The 19,410-nt window shown below is 50.6% G+C and overlaps 3 protein-coding genes across 6 annotated transcripts; 2 read left to right on the plus strand and 1 right to left on the minus strand.

Annotated features, from left to right (window-relative positions):
* Window positions 1-2,985: 2,985 nt before the first annotated feature.
* On the plus strand, window positions 2,986-4,242 carry LOC112894745. 2 transcript variants are annotated; one of them, XM_025962546.1, is made up of 2 exons: window positions 2,986-3,848; window positions 3,924-4,242. In XM_025962546.1, the coding sequence occupies exons 1-2, from the start codon at window positions 3,229-3,231 to the stop codon at window positions 4,018-4,020; spliced, it is 717 nt and encodes a 238-aa protein (XP_025818331.1). In that variant the 5' UTR covers window positions 2,986-3,228; the 3' UTR covers window positions 4,021-4,242. The 2 variants fall into 2 exon arrangements, with proteins under 2 accessions (XP_025818331.1, XP_025818332.1); XM_025962547.1 differs by having other exon boundaries at window positions 2,987-3,848; window positions 3,939-4,242.
* A 1,324-nt stretch (window positions 4,243-5,566) lies between these two features.
* On the plus strand, window positions 5,567-9,279 carry LOC112895797 (trihelix transcription factor ASIL1). Of its 3 annotated transcripts, none has more exons than XR_003229273.1 (3): window positions 5,567-6,783; window positions 6,978-7,060; window positions 8,977-9,279. XR_003229273.1 is itself a non-coding variant. In XM_025963787.1 (2 exons), exon 1 carries the CDS (start codon window positions 5,700-5,702, stop codon window positions 6,753-6,755), a length of 1,056 nt encoding a protein of 351 aa, XP_025819572.1. In that variant the 5' UTR covers window positions 5,568-5,699; the 3' UTR covers window positions 6,756-6,783; window positions 8,977-9,279. The 3 variants fall into 3 exon arrangements, 1 of the variants encoding a protein (XP_025819572.1); XR_003229274.1 differs by lacking the exon at window positions 8,977-9,279 and adding an exon at window positions 7,178-7,397; XM_025963787.1 differs by lacking the exon at window positions 6,978-7,060 and having other exon boundaries at window positions 5,568-6,783.
* Window positions 9,280-9,710: 431 nt separating this feature from the next.
* LOC112892405 (potassium channel KAT4-like) lies at window positions 9,711-15,094 on the minus strand. Its single transcript, XM_025959580.1, has 10 exons — window positions 14,841-15,094; window positions 13,025-13,095; window positions 12,202-12,400; window positions 11,729-12,100; window positions 11,275-11,650; window positions 10,916-11,155; window positions 10,713-10,811; window positions 10,566-10,601; window positions 10,155-10,415; window positions 9,711-10,076 (listed from the first exon to the last, which is right to left on the minus strand). The coding sequence occupies exons 1-10, from the start codon at window positions 15,092-15,094 to the stop codon at window positions 9,711-9,713; spliced, it is 2,274 nt and encodes a 757-aa protein (XP_025815365.1).
* Between the last annotated feature and the right edge of the window lie 4,316 nt (window positions 15,095-19,410).

Below are 19,410 nucleotides of genomic sequence, written 5' to 3' on the forward strand. Positions count from 1 at the left end.
GCGCCTCTCAAACGGGGCACCCAGCGGCTGCGGCGTCTTCGGGGGACAGCCGCGTGATGACTCACCGCGACCGGCAGTAAAAAAGAAAGGTTTTTTTTTATTTAGAGGTCTCTTCATCTGCTAACCCCGGTGTCGACGCGTCTCAAAGCTTTCGGCTCTGACGCGCGCTGCGGCCCATGAGCACGCGACGCAGCGCGTTGTTCGTGGAGCAGCGAGGCCCGTGCGCGCTCGCTGTCGAGCGAGAGATTTCAAAGCTCTGTCGTCATCAGCGTGGGTTTCAGATGCTGTGTGTCTCCAGCATATTGGTTCGGCTGCAGCGCCAGGATTTCGTATTGAAAACCCGGAGCCTTGGTTCGATTGCGCTTTGCAGTTTGCACGGTGACTCGTGCGCATAGAAATATAGAATTACCTACGCACTGTGCGAGGTGCCTCTGCTCCTCCATGGACCATGGCTCCATCCCTTCCGTCCTCACGAGGTTTCGAAGTCTGGTTTTGACCGGTGCGGCATCTATCTCTCCTGTCTGCTGCCTTCACCAGTGCTGCAGCCTCTCCAAGATGAGCTCCTGTATTTGCCGTTCCGTGAAACTGTCGAGGTTCTCTGAGCTAAGGTATAGACGTCCAAACGGGCCGCCCGGCCTGGTCTGGCCTAGGCCCGGTCATCTCCGTACCGGGCCGGGCCAACCCATGCGCCGCACCAACGGTCCCCTCATGGGCCTATTTAGGGCCGAGCCAGCCCGAAATAGCACGGCCCTATGGGCGTGCCCGGGCAGCCCGAAGCCCGTCATCGGCCAGCCCGAAGCCCGTCATCGACCAGCCCGAAATAGCAGGTCCCTCAGCGCAGATCGCCATTGACGTCGCCCAGCAGCCCGCAAGCCCTGAGGTCGTCGTTGACGGTGCACTCTTCCATGTCATCCATCACGACTTCGACCTCGTTGCTGCCGGAAGCCTCGGCGTTGTCCCTCGACGGCTCCATTCCTCAACGACGCGCGGCCCCGAGCCGCATCAGCCCAAGACCTGCAGCATTGCAGCACAAAAGAGCAGATCAGCACGAGAACAGTGAGATCTAGATCTAGGGTTAGGGAATAGGAAGTAGTACCTGCATAGCTGAAGAGAGACGATAGAGCGACACCGCGACGGCCAACTGCGAGAGATGCGGAGGAGATAGGGCAAGAGAGGATGAGGCGAGTAGCAAGCTCATGAGGAGCCGAGATGAGGAATCGAGGAGATGAGGAGGAGAGGATAGGAGTATATATATCCAGATGCGGCGGTGGAAATCTCACCGAAGCTAGGGATTACTCATCCGAGACGGTGGTGGAGACCAGAGACGAGAAGGCGGCGGTGGAGGAGGAGCCAAGGAGCCAACGGTCGGGGTGGAAGGAACGAGGGAGAGGGGATAGGGTTTGGGGGCGGCCGTCGCGCCGAGTTTTATATGAGACCCCCGCTCTCCCCTCAAACGGCCATCGCGCCGAGTTTTATATCAAACCCCCGCTCTCCCATCGACCGTTTGGCTGCCAGGCCGGCCTGCTAACTCTGGGCCGGGGCAGCTAGGGTGGCGACCCACGCCCGGGCACGGCCAGCAGGCCGGGCCAGCACGGGCATGATGGCTACCGTGCCGGGTCGTGCTTGGGCTAGCCAAAAGAACGTGTCTCGGATCGGGCTGTCGGGCGGCGGGCCATATGGAAATCTACGCTCTGGGGCCGGGGGGGGGGGGGGGGGGGGGTTGCGTACCGGAGCCTCCAGCGTAATCCCGGCGATTAGTTCTGCGGCGCGAAGCGTTCCCGGCCGGCCTACATGCCTGTGCCGGCTGTTTGTGCACAAGCAATATGAACCTGCTACTGCTACTGGCCGACTACAGCGTGCGCTGCCAGGTCAATGGCCACCAGATCCGCCTGTGGAAGCTAGCCGCTAGGATGCTAAAGGCTAAAGCTGCATGCGGTGTCCCGTCGCGGCAGACAACAGGCAATAATCATTTCTTTTCGTCCAAGGCGACCGGGCGTACCCCCAAGGTGGGGCCTGTTGTTCTCTTTTCCTCACTGTTTGATCTTTTATTTTTTTTGAAACGATTGTTCGACCTTCCTTGGGCTCCAAGAAGAAGAACAGGCTGTCATTTGAACTGCCGCCGCTTGTGCTCCAAGCCTCCCAAGAAGTTCTATACCTTGACCACCCTTGGTACCCTTCTGCTGCCGGCGCCTGTCGTTTTCGAAGTCGAGAGGTGTTGGAACTTGCAAGATGCTTTTTTTTTTAGAAAGGGGAACTTGCAAGGTGCTACACAGGAGTACAGGACCCGGTAGTAGTTCTTCCACGGCAAGAAAGGAATCGCGGGATGCGTAACGATTTGGGCAGCGGGGCCTGTCAGCACGCATGGACCTTTTTCGGAGGAACGAGACCGTGAGGCCCACGACCCACTTTGACATAGACCGGCCCATCCACAAGTGGCCTAGGGCTCCGGCCCAGAAAGGCTTTGCAGAAAAATGCACGATATTAAAGATTCAACGGGGAGGAGGAACGCTCTTTTTTTTTAAAAAAAAAAAAGTAGGGAGGAGGAACGCATTGAGTAAGAAAGGAAGCGTAACTCATGATTCTTTTATGTCGTTAAATTAAATACCGATAAAACTGCCTTCAACATAGATTAAGAACCTGAACTTTGAAGCTGAAAGAATCTTGATGCTGGTTGGTATCTTAAGCGTTTGACAAGTTGCTCTCTGGCAAGAAAATAAAGTGTAAGCCAACAGCACAAAATGAGTTTGCTCCAGTGGCAGATGCCGGATGGTGCATATAGAAAACGATGCAACGATTACGCCACAAACTAATCAAGTGCGTGTGCCGTGTACGTGTTGTTAAGATCGCACTCACAGGAATGGCAGCAATAATCTATCGCTGCCGTGCGTCGCGGGGAGGCAGCGACAGCCAATGCAGAATTTTGCAGCCGCCAGAGAAGATCGAGACTAGTAAAAGATGCACGAATTTGATCGAACACGCTCTCCCCGTCTGTCACCTGTTCTACTCTATTCAATTCGATTCAGTCCAGTTCAGTTCAAAGCAGGCAGGCGTCAGGGAGTTTCACTTGGCATGGGCATGGGCTACCAAATGGAGCACTGGATCATCTCACTCCATTTCCGTGAAAAGCAAGCTCTCCTCAGCCAGCCTAGTCATCCTCACCTACAAAGGACCACCTGCATCAAGCAAACCTCTTCCCAGATCGGAAAGGCCTAATTTCTATTTCATCTCATGGCTCCTGCTTCTGCTTCTCCTCCGGAGCAGAAGCCCTTCGCCTTCACAAGTCCAGTCTCTTCAGAAACCCATGACGACGCACTCGACTTCGACTACGGATCTTGGATCGAGCGATCCAAGATCACCAACCAGTACTCCAACCTGTGGCCCGACGACGCAGAGGCACACGCGATCAGCAGGCACCACCGGGAGATGATGCTACGAGCGGTGGACAGCCTGCCTGAAGAAGCCTATGAACTGTCTCTGCGAGACCTCAGCGAGCTGTCTCTGTCTAGTAGGGCCACAACCACGGACGAGCCAGCATCGAGCGGTTCGTTCAGATTGAGCACCGCGAGGAGTCCTTCCAGCACCAAGCCCTGGAGGAAGAGGACCCCCTCTATGGAGGGGGCAAGCTTCATCATCAAGCTGTTCATGCCTTCGCCATCAAGAGCTGCTGCTGGTGGTGGTGGGAGGAGGAGGAAGAGCTTCTCCAATTCAATTGTGCCAGCCCTGCGAGAAAATAATGCGTCAGTCAACGATAGTTCCATGGAGAATGCAGCTTCTGGGACGGTAATTGACCTTAGCTCTACACGCAGCCATAGCATGCTAAGGAAGAACCACCAAGACACTACCAACAGGTATCTGAAGTCACCTTCATGGACCAATAATTTTCTTTGGCTAGTATGTTTATTATTTTTCATCTTTTAAGACAGTGAACAAACTTGCAGGAAATCAATGGGCTGCTATCCATTCTTCAATTCCAGCAAGTACAGAGTGAAAAGGGAAGCCGGTGGCCGCTTGTGCATCTAGATTTCTGATGGAGGCTGGAGATCAATCATTAGGGAGGGGTGTCTGCACATAACCATAATGACCTTAGTTAGCAGTTACATTCCGTTCCAAGTTGCTAATAGCGCAAAAGGCTGCAAGATACGTGGACTGGTACATAAATAAGGCACGCATGTGTTCGAACTTGATATGCTTGGTTTCCAAGATTAATGCATGAGTTGTCCACCACGAGCTTAGCCCATCAAACAAACAGCTTTGGTATACATACTACTCTGCAAGGAATTAAACAAGTGAATCAGATAAACAAGTTATGTATCTTTTTTTTTTTAAAAAAAGAAAGGTCACAATCTACGATACACCGGCTAATTAGCCAAAAAAAAAAACCTTTACCGAATCAGCTAATAGATGCGTACTGAATAAGCACCCTAAAGCTCATGCAGAGCGAGGTTGGGAAAGAAAGCAACAGTATGACAAGGAAATCAAACTTTTCATAAAGGACTGATCAGAGAATGGTGATCAGAAGCCTAAAAAATTCTTCACAAATTTAACGGAGCTTATGTCCCAAACTCACACACAAGATTCTCCTCTAGCTATCGCCAAGATCACATATTTTTTCACCTGGCCTACTGACCATAGGAACAATATTAAGAAATATGTGTGCAACGCAAAAGCAAATGCGAAAGAAACAAGCCACAACAGAGCCTAGAAGACCTAGGGTATTAGATGATCCGAAACATGCTCCGCAAAAAGGATCCTCAGAATATCAGATGAATCCAATACGACCATCAATTACTTTGACACATCCTCAGAGAAAGGATCCTCAACTTGAATTGTTGGACCTGTGACATGGTATTGGATGATCCAATACAGGTTCAAATCAGACAAAACATAAAAAAGATCGGATCGACAGATCAAAACTGATTAAAACAAACACCAAAATTTTAACCATAGCCTCACAAACACACGGCGAGTCTCTGGCTAAAAGCTCTCCTAAGAAATATCAAGACTTCATAACCAATTTTTATGGATTTGGGAATGGACAAGAGAAGGACTAAATAACTTAATAAAAAATCTTAAAGCCCTGAACTTCAAATCCAATCAAACAAGGTGTGAATCCAACAAAATCTTAGCTACAGCTCCATATACACATGGTTACCTTTTGCCCAAAATACCGTTTAGAAAAAGATAAAGATTTTACTCCCGAGTTTGCATATTTGTCCAAGAACACCAGGGAGAGAATTTTAGGAAAATTCAAACTTCGAGGTGTCTTGCATGGATTTTGTATTAAACATACTAAATGTTATTTCACGTTCCTGCACTGATTCACTCCTAGAAAAACACCTGAACCACGCAGCCACCCAAACATAGTTCTAAAACTAGAAAAAAAATATAATTTTAGATTTAAGGAGCAGGAAACACTTTAGTACCTTTCAACTATAATTTACTACAGACTTGCTTGCATTTTCTTTTTTCCAAAAAGGACCGATTGTAATTTTCAAAAAGGACGAACTTTTAATTGGCATCTGTCCAGTTTTCACTAGCGTACAGTAGCTGTAGCTCTAGCAGGACGTGGCTACAGTGTCGCGCTGAACCCCACGGAGAACGGACGGCCTGCCCAAACTCGCCGGATTCCTACCGGTCCCGGCCAACCCACCTCGCCGAACCAATCTACCAACCACGAGCTCGAAACCCTAGCCACGCCCATGGGCGACGACGCGGCCCACGAGCTCGAAACCCTAGCCGCGGCCATGGTCGACGGCGCGGCCGCCGCCGCGCCCCCCTCGCCGTCGCCCTCCCCATCCTCTCCTTCCTCATCAGGCGCCTCCCCGTCGCCCTCCTCCCCGCGCACCAAGCGCCGCCGCACCGACCGGTACGCGCTCGGCTTCGAGTTCGCCCCGCGGCTCGCTCCCTACGAGGTCGTGGCCCCTCGCGCCGGGCCCAAGTGGACGGAGCGCTCCACCTTCGCGCTCCTCGACGCCTGGGGCGACCGCTTCGTCCGCCCGGGGGCGGGCCGCAGCGGCATTAGTGCCGATGAGTGGCTCGAGATTGCTCGCCTCGCGTCCGCTGCCGCCGAACGGCCCCCGGGGTACTTCTCCGAGACGCACTGCCGCAACCGCATCGACACGCTCAGGAAGCAGTTTAAGAAGGAGAAGGAGAGGGCGCGCCTCTCCGCGCGCCGCGGCGTTCCCTCCCCCTTCGGCCCCGTGAAATGGGTCTACTACGACAAGATGGAGTCAATCTTGTGCCCGTCGCCCCCGCCCCCGCTACTTCCCCCGTTCCAGTCTCCGGTCGTGAAGCGCCGCCGCGACACGCAGCCATCCCCGCGTTTGGGATGGGGGATGAAGGCTCCGGAGTGTCTGCTGGGCGGCGGTGCAGAGGCAGCGCCCAGAGTTACGAGGCCGGTAGCGGAATCGGGTGAACCTGAACCGCAGAAAATTAGCGCCGTTGAAGGGAATCGGAACGGGTTCATGGCTCTCACGGAGTCGATTCAGAAGTTTGCAGAGGTTTTTGCAAGGATAGAGAGTAGTAAGAGGCGGCACATGGCCGAGGTGGAGCAAATGAGGAGGGATTTGCAAAGGGACCTCGATGCAAAGTGGAGAGAGATTTTGGAGAAGGCACAAGCGGAGATTGCTAGTCTCAATGATGAGGATGAGGATGAGGGTGATGTGGAGGAAGATGGGGATGCTGGTGATGATAAGATATTGGAGGATGGTGGTGGTGAAGAGCAAAACAATGGTGCCATGGATGCTTCTCCGTAGCATACAGCCTGGAAGTTCACAAAATGAGGTTGGTTTACTCATCTCAGCAGTTTATGTTGTGTGCAATATTTTGCTGAAGCAAAGTGCCAGATCATGTTTTATTGTAGCATATGTGCTATATGTTTGGATTTCATTAATTTTGCATGACTGAGTAAACTAAAGACCCAATGATCTTATTTATTGGGTCTGGAATGACAATTTGTTAAGGATCTCTTTCTTCAGTTTCATGTGGAGAGCCATATTATTCAAGAAACGAAGTGTATGGTTGCCAATGCCAACAGTGCTCGGGAGCAGCTTACTCCCATGTACGCATCTGATGTTATCATTCGGCACCATTGCTAACATTTGTAGAATCGTGTATTAACAGTTTTGGGGGACTTGGCATTGTTTGACATAGTATTTTGTGTTTTATGTTCTCTCAGAAGGAAGATTAGCAGAATAAATCACATGGTTGGTGTTAGATTTATTGAGGGAAATAGTAGAAGGCACAACAAGATATCTTCAAATATTTGAGACAGAGATGCAAACTAATGCCAGTTTCTCTCTTAAATCTGGTGTCAGTTGATGGAAATATATGCTAGTTCAGATCAATATTGCTATTTCTGAAGTATTCAAAATCTGGCCTCATAGATGTGTTGGGAATATTGGAATCTATTGTCCTTATCCATACATGAACTTTCATTGTTGCTTTTGATCATGATAGGTTCAACAGTATATGTGCTACCATACCTTGATATGTGAGTCAGTTTTGTGCTGGAACATCAGTAGGTCCTATATTACGAGCTAGTTAAACTTTAACCTGAAGGTTCTCAAGTCTTCCAGAATATTTGCTTTTTTTGGGGGACAAATCAAATTCACCACTCATATAATTTACTCACCCTCTCAAAAGATTACTAGTTGAAATTTCATATGTGTGGCATATAAAAGAAGTTGTGCTTGAGCTGTCACTTATGTTTGTTTAATTTGGCATGGCATACTAAGGGCTGCATAATTTTTTTATCGATCTCCATTTTAAGTATATGTTGTGGAAAGAGGGATGAATGCAACTTGCAGTAGACATTGTACTGTAATGGAAAAGGTTAAAAGTATCTGGTTATGTAGAGAACCAGACATATTTCTTGAGCGGTAATATGCATATTGGTGATTTTAGGGTTCTATTTTGTGCAGTGACTGGGCTGTTAACTATGCTGATAGAAAGTTCTTTTTAAAATAATTCAGCTTTCAATTGGTAGGTATTGCTACGCCAGATATGAACTCGTTAAAATATTTTGCCTGCTGTCAAGAAATAGAGGTGTTCATGAATCCTTATTGCTCTTCACCTGTTTGGTCCCGTTGGAAACTAGGATATAAATTTCCAGTATTGTTTAGAATTGGTTACTTTGTGAGGAACATGGTCGAGATGTCCTCTTGAACGCATCTTCATATTCATCTCCCAACCTCTTGTTTCGTTCACATGGTGTTATGAAACCTATGTCCCTCTTGTTATGTTCTGATGCCTATACCCCTTTTTTGTCATGCTTTTTAGTTCAAGTTCACAAACACTTGTGACTTAATATGGTAGTTGCATCTTAGTTTTCCATGATTTGAAAGAATGGTCAACATATCTTCTGAAGTAGTTGACATAGAGCTAATTGACCTGTCCACGTCCCTTTGGCCTTTTTTGGAGTTAATTTTTTCATCTACAGTGGCCAGTGGGAGTTGTAACTTCTGGATTTCCACCGAATGGTCCATGGATTGCCTGTTGTAGTGGAAGTTGAATCACAGTCCATCAAAATTTTTGGGGGCCTTATGTATTGAGCTACTCCCTCTGTTCTTAAATATACGACGTTTAGGACGGAGGTAGTATGTTGTGAAATATTTCAGGAACTAGCTAGTATTTCACAACATACTACCTCCGTTTAGGACATTTAGGACGGAGGCAGTATATTGTAAAATATATGACGTTCTCAAATGTATTGAGGCATGGACTTTGCTGACAATATGAACTAGCTAGCTTGTTCTAAATTTCATATATTGGGAACGGAGGTAGTATGCTGTGAAGTATTGTCACAAAGTCCATGCCCATTTTTTTTTGTTAGGATCTCTTGTATTTTTGAACATGTGGTTTTATTGTATCCAAGTGTGGTTCCCTTGAATGTGTGCCCATTTTAATTTTACTGTCTTGTAAGCTTTATGTTGGAAGCTGGATCAGATGATGACTTATTGAACTTTGTTATTTCAGGAACAAAAATTGGGGGCTTTCATGTCAATAGATGAATCCACATGGTAGGCAGGTGATTATGATTAACTCTGTAACTGCTGATATTAGGATTGTGAGTACTCAGATCCCAAGAGATATGTAGCTAATGAATTAACAGGGAATATATCTGCCAACAACCAGTGCAGATTGTTGTGTAATTCTCTTTTGTGTGTTGTCCTCATCAATGCTGCTAAGCAAAATATTACTGCTCTTTTGGTTACTGTATATGGCTATTGGCTTACTGACGTGTGATTTCGAGATAATGGCATTTGATAGCTTGTAGTCCTTCATGTACTGGGTTATAGCTGCTGAATTTCACATATCTATCTTGGCACCGAGACTCAGTGGCCTTTTTGCAGATGTGTTTACATGGTGCTGAGGTAGTCAGGTACAATTGTGCCTTCCACCTGTGCTCACAAAAAACCCGCATATTTTTCTGTGTCCTAATGAAGTGTGCTTCCCCAACGCGGTTTTGTATATTCTTTTACTGCGAACCAGTCTTTTACTCTCACCATGACTGGACATTCATGTACGAAATTATCTGCTACCGTACGATTTTTCTGGGACAGTTTTTACATCAAAATTACACAACCCAACTTTCTTTTCACCCTTTCCCTCGCGTAAAATTTCGAGGACAGGATGATGTGAACTGTGAAACGCTTTTGCGCGTGCTTGTGCTAGCTACTTGCCACTTGGTCTATTCTATATTTCGACTTCTACCAACACAGCACCAGGTGATCCCCGTCTCTTAGCACGGTGATGTCATCCACCTCGGCGCCGTCGACGGTGAGCACCTTCCTCACCGCCTTCCCTAACTTCGCCTCGGCAATTTTCATCAGCTCTTGCAGCGAATCCGGGAGGCAGATGAGCTTCCCCCCTGGACGGTTCCGAGTCTTCTCAGTGCCATCCCCGGGGAAGTGATCATGGATGACCACTCGTGGTTTGTGTTGTCGACGCAGCAACACGTTGCCGGGAGCTGTCTCTTCGTGTTGCCCCGTGCCGAGCCTGGCATCCTGGCCCCGAACGATCTTGCCGCCGTTGTGCGGCTGCCTCTGAAAAATGGCGCCGTTCTGAAGCTGATCCTGCGCAAATGGACATGTCACACACCAAGTTTCAGAGCCGAGTTCCTTCATTTCAGCAAGTCTTTTTTGGGTACTTACCATGCCTGTGTCCGAAAGGATCTCCCTGAAATACTGTGCTTCTGCGGCAACGTGCTCCTTCAGAGACTTGAGGTGTTGAACAAAATTGGCGTGCACAGTGTCCGCATCTGCAGTGTTGGGACGGAGTATCTGCAGAAGATGGCTCTGGCCGATGCGCACGACCTCCGTGAGCCTCCTGCTCCGGACGGTGAACGGCTGCGGGATGCCAAAGATCACCCCCAATTCGCCTGCCATGCCGTGCGGCCCTACCTTCATCACGAGCTGCAAGGGGCAACACAGTGGATGAGAACTTCAGTGTTTTTCTTTTAAAAAAAAAAGCTTCAGTATCATGACTGGGTTTCACGTTGCTGAGCGTAGAAGGAGATTGCAGTTTATGATGTTCAGTGTGTCTTTGGGGTTCGAGTGGTTTACCTTCTCTCTTCCATCATCAGCAGTCGCCAACAAGTCCTGATACACAAGCAAGCAGAAGGAACAGGACGAACAGAGTTAGAGCAAGGTGAGGAATCTGAACTGAAGATCATCGTAGAGGGTTGCTGACAGAAGTGGGTACGTGCTTACCACTGCGCCGGACACGATGATGTAGCAGTCCGTGGAGGTCTCATTCTGCATGACAATGTCCGCTTTCGGGGGGAAATACTCTGCCGTCATCTCTGAAACCTGCAATGTTTGGGTGGGTCATCAGCAAGCACACAGCCACTCGATCTCTCAGAGCACGGCGGTTACTATGGATCGAATGCGTGACAATGGTGGCTAGTAAGTACCAGCTGCACGACGAGGCCGTCGGAGACGCCCTGGAACAGGTAGCAGCGCTCGACCGTGTCCCTGAACAGGTGCTGCGCGATCCCGGACCTGAGCGCCCTGGGCAGGTCGGACAGCAGCTGCTGCTGGACCACCTCCCTCGTGTTGAACCTCAGCTGCGCGCTCGCCATCATCTGCTCCCTCAGCTCCCGCGGCAGCCGGTTCACGCTCCCGAACGTCGACACCCGCCGCACCATGTCCCTCTGCAACAACAGCGTATGTACATCAGATCATCAAGAGCTTCGCTGGCCGCGCGCGTTATTAATAATTTCACGCCGCCGGCCGGCCGGCCGGCCGGCATCACCTACGGGCTAGTACGTACCATCTTGAAGGTGTTGATGGCGGCGTGGACGACGAGGTTGGTCATGTTGCCGATGATGTAGGAGGTGAGGCCGAGGTTGAAGAGCATGTAGCAGGTGGCGAACGCCATCTCGCCGGGGTTCACGGCGTGCAGGTCGCCGTACCCGACGGTGGCGAGCGTGGTGATGGACCAGTACACCGCGTAGGTGTAGCCGACCCAGACGCTGCGGTCCGTGAAGTCGCGCACCTGGCTGCCCAGCCACGTGCGCTCCTTGTCCCGGTGGTGGAACGCCATCCACAGGAAGATGCACGCCGACGAGTGCAGCGCGAACAGAGTCACGCCGATGAGCTTGGCGACCCTGGTGTAGAAGTAGTTGAATCTGATGTCCTTCTCCAATCTGCAAAGAGAACATGATCGATCACAATGCAGCATACTAATAGCGCATTGATAATTCATAGGATCGATGGAGGAGTACCTTGCGAAGAGCTTACTGACGCGCCGCAGTCGCCAGAGCCGGAGAAGGTTGAGGTACCTGAAGAGCCCGGCGCTCCTGCCGCTGACGAGCCGGTAGATAATGTGGAACGGGATCGTCGAGGCCACGTCCATGGCGAACCACGGCCGCGTCAGGTACCTCGTGGCGATCTTCCTGCGGTCGTCGACGAAGAGGTTGGCGGACCTGTCGTAGTATGCGACGGAGAAGGAGACGGCGATGTCGACGGCGAAGAAGACGTCGACGACCAGGTCCACGACGAGGAGCGGCGTGGTGGCGGCCCGCTCGAGGGCCAGCTCGAACGGCGACGCCCACGCCGAGTACAGCACCAGCACGATCAGGAACCCCTGCCACCACCTGGGAGGAGAGACCCGCCCAGTGGCGTGTGCGGACACGTCAGCCCGTGCATGGATCGAGACGTCCACGTACGCACGCAGGGCGCAACACGAGACGTGTACCTGTAGCGGCAGTCGTAAGGGTTGATGATGTTCCCGACGGAAGGAGGGAAGGGCTCGCTGAACGCCGGGAGAAGCTCGCCGGAGACCCCGCGGCGGCCGTTGTTCGCGGCCGGCAGCGTCCAGCTTTCTTCCTCCGCCTCCGGTCTTGCCATGCTGCTGGCAGCTTCTTTTATCAGCTGAAACTTCCCTGCTGTGGCCTCTGAGACACAGAAGACAAAAACACACGAGGCGACAAGGATCAGTATAGTGTTCGTAGCAGCTAGCTGCTAGCTAATATTGGGGCGATGGAAGCACGAAAGCAATGGCACAGTGCTGCATTTCTGCCTGGCCTCGAAATAATTCAGCCACTTTAGCGACGGCGGCGGAGATCATGGTCTGACTAAACACGGCGATAATATTTGTTTTCAACAATGATTGGGTCTGGACGAGTTGAAAGGCAGGCCATAGAGGTTTATCCAGAGAGCTAGTCTCGCCGTAGGCCTGACTAGCGAGTTCTAATGCATGGCTTGATGGCTACTTCTTCCTTCTAGAGTCTAGACCTAAATGAATGCATGCTTACTTTAAAAAAAAATTAGAAACGATCGAGATGGAGAAGCATCGATGATCTGTTGCTCCTGAACTCTCTCTCCTCGCAAGAAGCGGAAGGACCCCAGAATATTCAAGGGCATCATCAACCACATGCGCAGATTAATTCGCATCGGTTACATACATACTGACGCATACTCTCTACGTCCCAAGAAAAAAAAAGGTGCACTTCTAGCTTCATGCTAGTAAGTCAAACTGTTAACTGAATTTACAGAGAAGACTGAAGAGTAGTGCGTACCTGCAGCTGCTACTGGATGACGCTGTCCATGGAGGCCGGACGAGGAGGACGACGAGAGGTCGAGGAAGTGCCTCGAGCCCAATTAAACAGATCTCCAGCAAGACAAGAACAGGGAAACCTGGGTCGTTTATTTGGCAGCATGACGGGAGCAGGCCCGGTCTCAGATTTCCAACACGGCAAGGATAGGGAAACTTCGGATCGATCTCTCCCGTCAGGCTCAGGCCCAGGCCGACGCTCTCTGCGCCTTCCGTCATGAACACCGGGTAGGTTTCCTTTACGTTTGCGTTGCGGGATCGGGTAGCAATTAAGCGCGGCACCTGCGTCGGATTAGAGAATGATCGCTCCCGGATTTCCTACTCGTATTCTCTTTCCCGATTCGGCACGGGATCTCTTTCATCTTTGCCTTGGAATGCATCAGGACTCGGCTCGATCGATCGCGCGGCCCCGTTTCCAAACCCGGTGTCGAGAGCTCTTGGCTGGGCCTGCGTGATGTGTGCGCTCTTACAAGTTACAACAACATTGCCGTTGACCCTGTGCGTGTTACGGGCCATACGAGCCCAACCCAACTGAGAAGGGCGTCGTGGAAGAGAGTTTGAACACCCACCGGAACAATGAGTCCAACACCTTCACGCACGCCTGCACAGAAACATGTCAAAGTTCGAAATTTCTGAAAGTTTGGATGGTGGAGATTAAAAGAATAGTGCTGGCGACGATTGGGGCTTGAGAGCTAGTAGAGTGCTATGTCAGGCAGCATGGGAAAGAGATGGTTCGCAGGAACTCGGTGAAACACAGCCATCAGCACTTTCACCTATGAAACTCAGTGAAACACAGAGCACTTTCGGTCCTTGCATTGGGTAGTTCGAAGCTGATCTGGACCTGTATATGATGCACGCACAGTGGGGAAATTAAAAGTAAGTTTGATGAATTGGGTGCCAAGTTATTGCAGGCGCAAGTTAGTTTGAAATTCCCTTCTGTCTTTTGCCATGGTGCTATGTATTCTTGGACTTCTGCGATCTGAATAAAATGGTTCGGGTCAGCTAGTTCTTATTGAAATAAGTAAAGAACTCTGAAATGTGGCCATGGAAATGCGATTTAGTAGTAGACCAGGTCATGACTTATTAAAGGAGGCAATGTTGTAATAATCATATCTCAGAATGCTACCAACTCTAAGTTCTTTTCTGAATATACCTGGATCCTGATGAGACTTGAAACTACTCCAAACCATTCAAATGGAAACAAGAGTATCCATCTTTCTGTCAGTTTTCGCACAGGTTTCGTTCGCCACTCCCAAGCTATTACTTGTTCATTTTGCGTCGCAGCTCGCGAGCAGCTGGATACCCTGATCAGTCTCGCCTCTCCTCACTCATGGCGGAAGTAGTCTCCTTCGGCGCCGGTAGCAGCCCTGCCACCAGCGAGTCTGCAGCCGCGGTCTGAGAGGAGATAGTAGTGCGCGCGCTTGCTTCGTCATGCCCGGTTGCGTCAGCTCAAGCGCTCGGCTATTCCATGGCTCCGCTCGGCTCGAACGACGGCAAGTCTGGGCGCCCGGGGGCCTCGCCGGTGAACAGGGGACTGTGCTTGGCAACTCCGCCGTGGCAGGCTGCGGAGCTAGACGGAGGGAAGAGGAATCGAGCGAAATCAGGGGGGGCTATTTGGAAATTCAGGGGCTTAAATAGAAATATTCGAATCACGATTGCTAACCGCGATACAAACCAGGGGTTATATGAAATTTATTAAGGTGTTATATGAAAAGAGTCGATAATCGTGATCCAATTTAGAAGGTAGGGAATATGTGTAAAAAGGTTTGAGGTCCATATGCAAAGGGGCGCGGCGGTAGCAGGCGTGGGAGGAGCGCCGCGCCGTCACCGCCGGCCGCGCCGCCGACGCGCTGCGTGGGCTGCGCTCCGCCGTGGCGAACCTGACGGCGACTGCGCGCATCCTCCACATGGTCTCCTGGGGGGCGCCCACGCCCAGGTTCCAGGGAAGGGCGGCATGGGCGTGGGAAGCTGACCGACTCGTGCGCCGCGCCACGGGCAAGGTCCCCGCGGCGCGGCGGATGCACCGTGCCGTCATGCTGGAGTTCTTCGACGCCTGGGCCGTTCTGACCGGCTTTGCGTTTTTCCTGGTGGATTCCCAAAACTTGTAAGTCTTGATTGACGACGACCAACCTTTGTGATACTGATGCGACTTCTCTGTAATTCTTGGTGGAAAAAGCTAACTTTGATCCGAGTACTCTTGGTCCTTCCGATGATGCATATATCTGCTCTTCTTTTGTCATTGTTGCTTCTGCATGTGTGGACTGTGGACTGCAGTCGCTAGTTTTATCCTGAACATGAATTTACCAGCACCAACGAGCTTGTTATTAGGCGCTAGCATTTTAACGATCGGCTGAATTTCCACGGATTTTAGAATCGACCAGAGCATTCCAGCTACAACTAGAACTGTGGCAGCAGACTAATCGTTTGTTGATGCGTGTGTGGATCACGCGCGGACCCTTCCGATGAGTAGTAGTTCAACTTATATGAAGCTTATACGTGGGTTCAAATTTTATTTTTCAAATTTTCTGCTCAACTCTCATATTTTCTAATTTTTTCCAAAAATTTTTAAAAAAACTTTAATGCCGAATATTTTCTTTTCCAATATTTCCTCCAAAATTTGTCCTTTTATTTTCTATATTTTTTACAAATTTGATCATATGAGTTTCTTATTTTACATTTTTATATAGATCTTTTATATTTGAATATATTTGTATAAGTAAATTGGTATAAATTATTTTTATGCGTATATAATCTTTGAAATAACTTTCGATTTAGCTTAAACAACTGTGATTTGGTTAGCAAGTTTAAGGATCTGCATTTTGAAAGTTTAGGGACCGGGATGATACCTTGAGCTAAGTTCAAAACGAGCTGTGCATTTTACTCTTTAATGAATAGTTAACTGAATTTCCAAAGATTTCAGGAGTTGATTGGAGCATTACAGAGCTACAACTAGAATTGCAGTAGTAGACTAGCTAGTCTATTTCATTCCAATTTGCACTGAAGTCCACAAACTAAAACCGATTAGTAATACTGATCCAGTGCCCTAACTATTGAAAAGATGCAAGACCTCTCCGTGGTCAACAGATCGTTCCAACTGAACCAAAGAAGAAAAGAGTGAAATACCACACACCCCACTCACAAACCCAACTCCGCTATTTTCGGTGATTTCCTAGCGTCGTGTGCGATGAAATTACCATTCCCACGGATGAACAAACACAGAGAATTACAAACAAGGCTTGAACTAAGATGCACTGAAATTCCGCAAGGCTCAAGTCCATACACCCACAAAGCAAGCGCGTCCGATCAGCGGAAGATGTACATGACGAAGGCCGCCGTGAGAACGAGGAAGTGGTCTATCCCCTTGTCCACGGTCAATCCTGCAAAAAAAAATGCACCCCAGTTAACCACTTCAGAGCCTCAGCACGCTCCACGGCGCACGGATCAGACGACGAGGCATTTTAGCCCGGCCCCTCTCCACCGTGCGGCGAAAGCAGCAGCACGCGTACTAACCCTCCATGGCGAATCTGCCGGCGACTGACCGAGGCAAGGCGGCCGCCGCGCCCAGGCACAGCAGCGCGGCAGCCAAGAAGACGGCGAGCACGGGAGCCTGTGGCCCCATGGCGGCGTCGCTCGCCGGCGGCTAGCCGGGTCGCTCAGTCCTCCTCCGGTCGTCGGCGACGACGGAAACGCTCGCTCGCGGCAACAACGGGCTACTACGTGACTGGCGGAAGTTCTTGGACGTGGCCGATCGATCGATGCAGCGATCTGCGCGCGTCGGGTTTATATAACGAAGTGGAGGGACGACGAGGGTTAGCGCCAGCTGTATCTGGGTTCGGTTCGGACACCTTCCGCCGGTCTGACTTGGGCTCGCCAGCCGCTTCTGACTTCCTGTCCGATCCGGTGGCTTCTCTCTGCCGCCGGAACCCGTTCCGGCCGCAAGATCTTCCCGGGCGGGCACACAGACGGCGGCGATCCGAGGAGGGACGGGCGGGAGCCTTGAGTGCGTCCGGCAGGGTCGGCACCAGCCGAGTTTGAATCGATGCTCCGGCACGGGAGGCTTTTCAGATAACCCGTGCTGTCTCAGCCGCTGGCCGGCCAATCAGCAGGTCGGCTGAAACTCCGAAGGCGAACGCCATACGTGCCGTGAGCTGTGCCGCCCAAAATAATGGCGTCCAGAGGGCTGCGTACTGCTAGCGCACAGGTACGTACAGGGCAACTGTGGCTGAGAACTGTTCGGCACAAGTAGTCTGTTTCCGGTTCCCGATTCGGGAATACTGAATGGTTCGGTCAGTCCTGTGGTTCTCCTTGACTTCCTTTTCCAAACGCAACCCGGATCTCTTTTTTCTTTTGAACGAGTTGTACATGTACACTTAGCAGTAGAATTCTAACACAAGTCTACCACTGTAGTAGTTCAACTATCCGGTGCAACTGTAGACAATCAACTTACAGACTGAAAATTCAGACAGCCTGCAAAGTTCAGACAACTTATAGTAGCCCTCTCCTTCATCGTCTGGGCCCGCGCCGAACAAAGCCCAACTCCCAGCCCGCAGAGATAACAGCAGCCCACCTGCAACGTAACGTCCAAACAGAGCCCATCGTCCCCCAGCCCACGCAGAGCGATGATTCTCCGGGGTCCCCAGCCCACAGGAACAGCACGCCATCCCCGCACTAAACGATAAGATCAGCGGCGAGCTCCCCTCGAGCCGGAAGGAGCAGTAATCACGGGCGGAAAACCGCGACGTGATTGGCTGCCCAAAAAAGCGGAACCGCAACGGCGGGCAGGTGGTGCCGCCGGGAGGGCACATCCATCCAGCTCCAACCAAACCATCCAATCCGAACCCCGGCTCGAGTCCGCGCGAGCCGGCGTGTGCGTGTGGTCACGCACGAGCGGAGCGGTCGGCCGTGCCCCGCCCGCGCCCGGGTCTCGCCATCATGGCATTCAAAGTGGGACGGGGGGAGGAAGCCCCACGGTCGCATGCGTACGAGCCCGCCGCATTATTGCCCGCCCCGTCCCGTTCCGCTATCCGGCTCGGGGCCTCACGTGCGGCAGCGGGGAGGGGCCCCACCCACCGGCTCGGTCGATCGAGCCCGGACCGGACCGGCCGTCGTATTTACTCGTACGTACGGAGCCCCGTGTGTAGTCTGCGTGTGTAGACGGGGGAGGGAACCGTGGGACGGTGGGAGCCAAGACAATATGCCCGTATGGTTCGGTCTGTCTGACACCGTATGCGAGTACGGTCTGGTGATCTTTGAAGGAGCGGTGGTTATTTTTAAGGAGCTTGATGCCCGCTCAGAAAAAAAAACAGATCTATCTATTTTCAGGACTTCCCATAAAAAGGTATTTTGCTTCTATCAATTCTCGGCGCTGTCAAAATTCGATATAACTATCATCGTCCTTTCTCCTCTCCCACTTGCGTGAAACTGAAACCAAACCGGGTGACTATTCAAACTATATTTATTCCCGATTTGCTAGTGCGAGCCCAACACGTGGCTAAGATGATAAGGATACCTAGCCGGGTGAATATAAAATTCTAAGCTCATGAGAAAATGTGAGAAATTCATTCTATATTCTAACAATACCCCTCAAATACTGAATATAATCAGGTAGTAAATCTTAAAATGCAGTAGTTTAGTTAGATTTCAAACTATAGATCTCTAGCCCTAATAAGATACTAAACTATTTGCACCGATCAGTTCAACCAAAAAATGCTAAGCTAATGAGAAAAATAGGACAAATCATCTGATATGAAATCTATTTTGGCTTAGAATTAAACATGAACCACCTCCTCCATAAGCGAGTGCTAAGAACTACAAGATCATTGCTATTGCCCCTTTCCTCTGCCCTCACTCCTTGTATTCTAACCACAATGCGTGGGTTCACGGTGAAAACCAACGGCATCCTGAGATGCAGTCCCAGCTTTGACCAGTGGTATTCCAACTTTCTTCTTTTATATCGAACGCCTTAAACGAGACAACGCTGCTTCACCTTGAAATTAAATAGTGGTACGTAAAATTGAAAACGTGAGGAAACAATGGCCACAAGAGCACGCATCACAAATTGTACTATCTCCTTTTTTTTCCGTTTCAACATCAGCTAAAGTTCAGTGCAGATAACGCACAGAACGCCATGTGGAACCTATCCTCCACCAAAACGCCAAAAACAGGGCCTCAACTCAACAACGTTTCGGGCCCGGCCCCCCGCAGCGGTTGCATGCAGAGATGTGGCACGTACGTACGTGTAGCGTGGTGCCGTTGGCCAATCAATTCCGCAATGAAACCAACCGGTGTGGCTTCCGCTCCTCGCCCTGGTCCTTCCGTCCCGGTCAAACGCCACCAAGTGGCGCGCGTGAC

Source organism: Panicum hallii, chromosome 5 (genome assembly GCF_002211085.1).
Source record: "Panicum hallii strain FIL2 chromosome 5, PHallii_v3.1, whole genome shotgun sequence".
NCBI classification, from domain to species: Eukaryota; Viridiplantae; Streptophyta; class Magnoliopsida; order Poales; family Poaceae; genus Panicum; species Panicum hallii.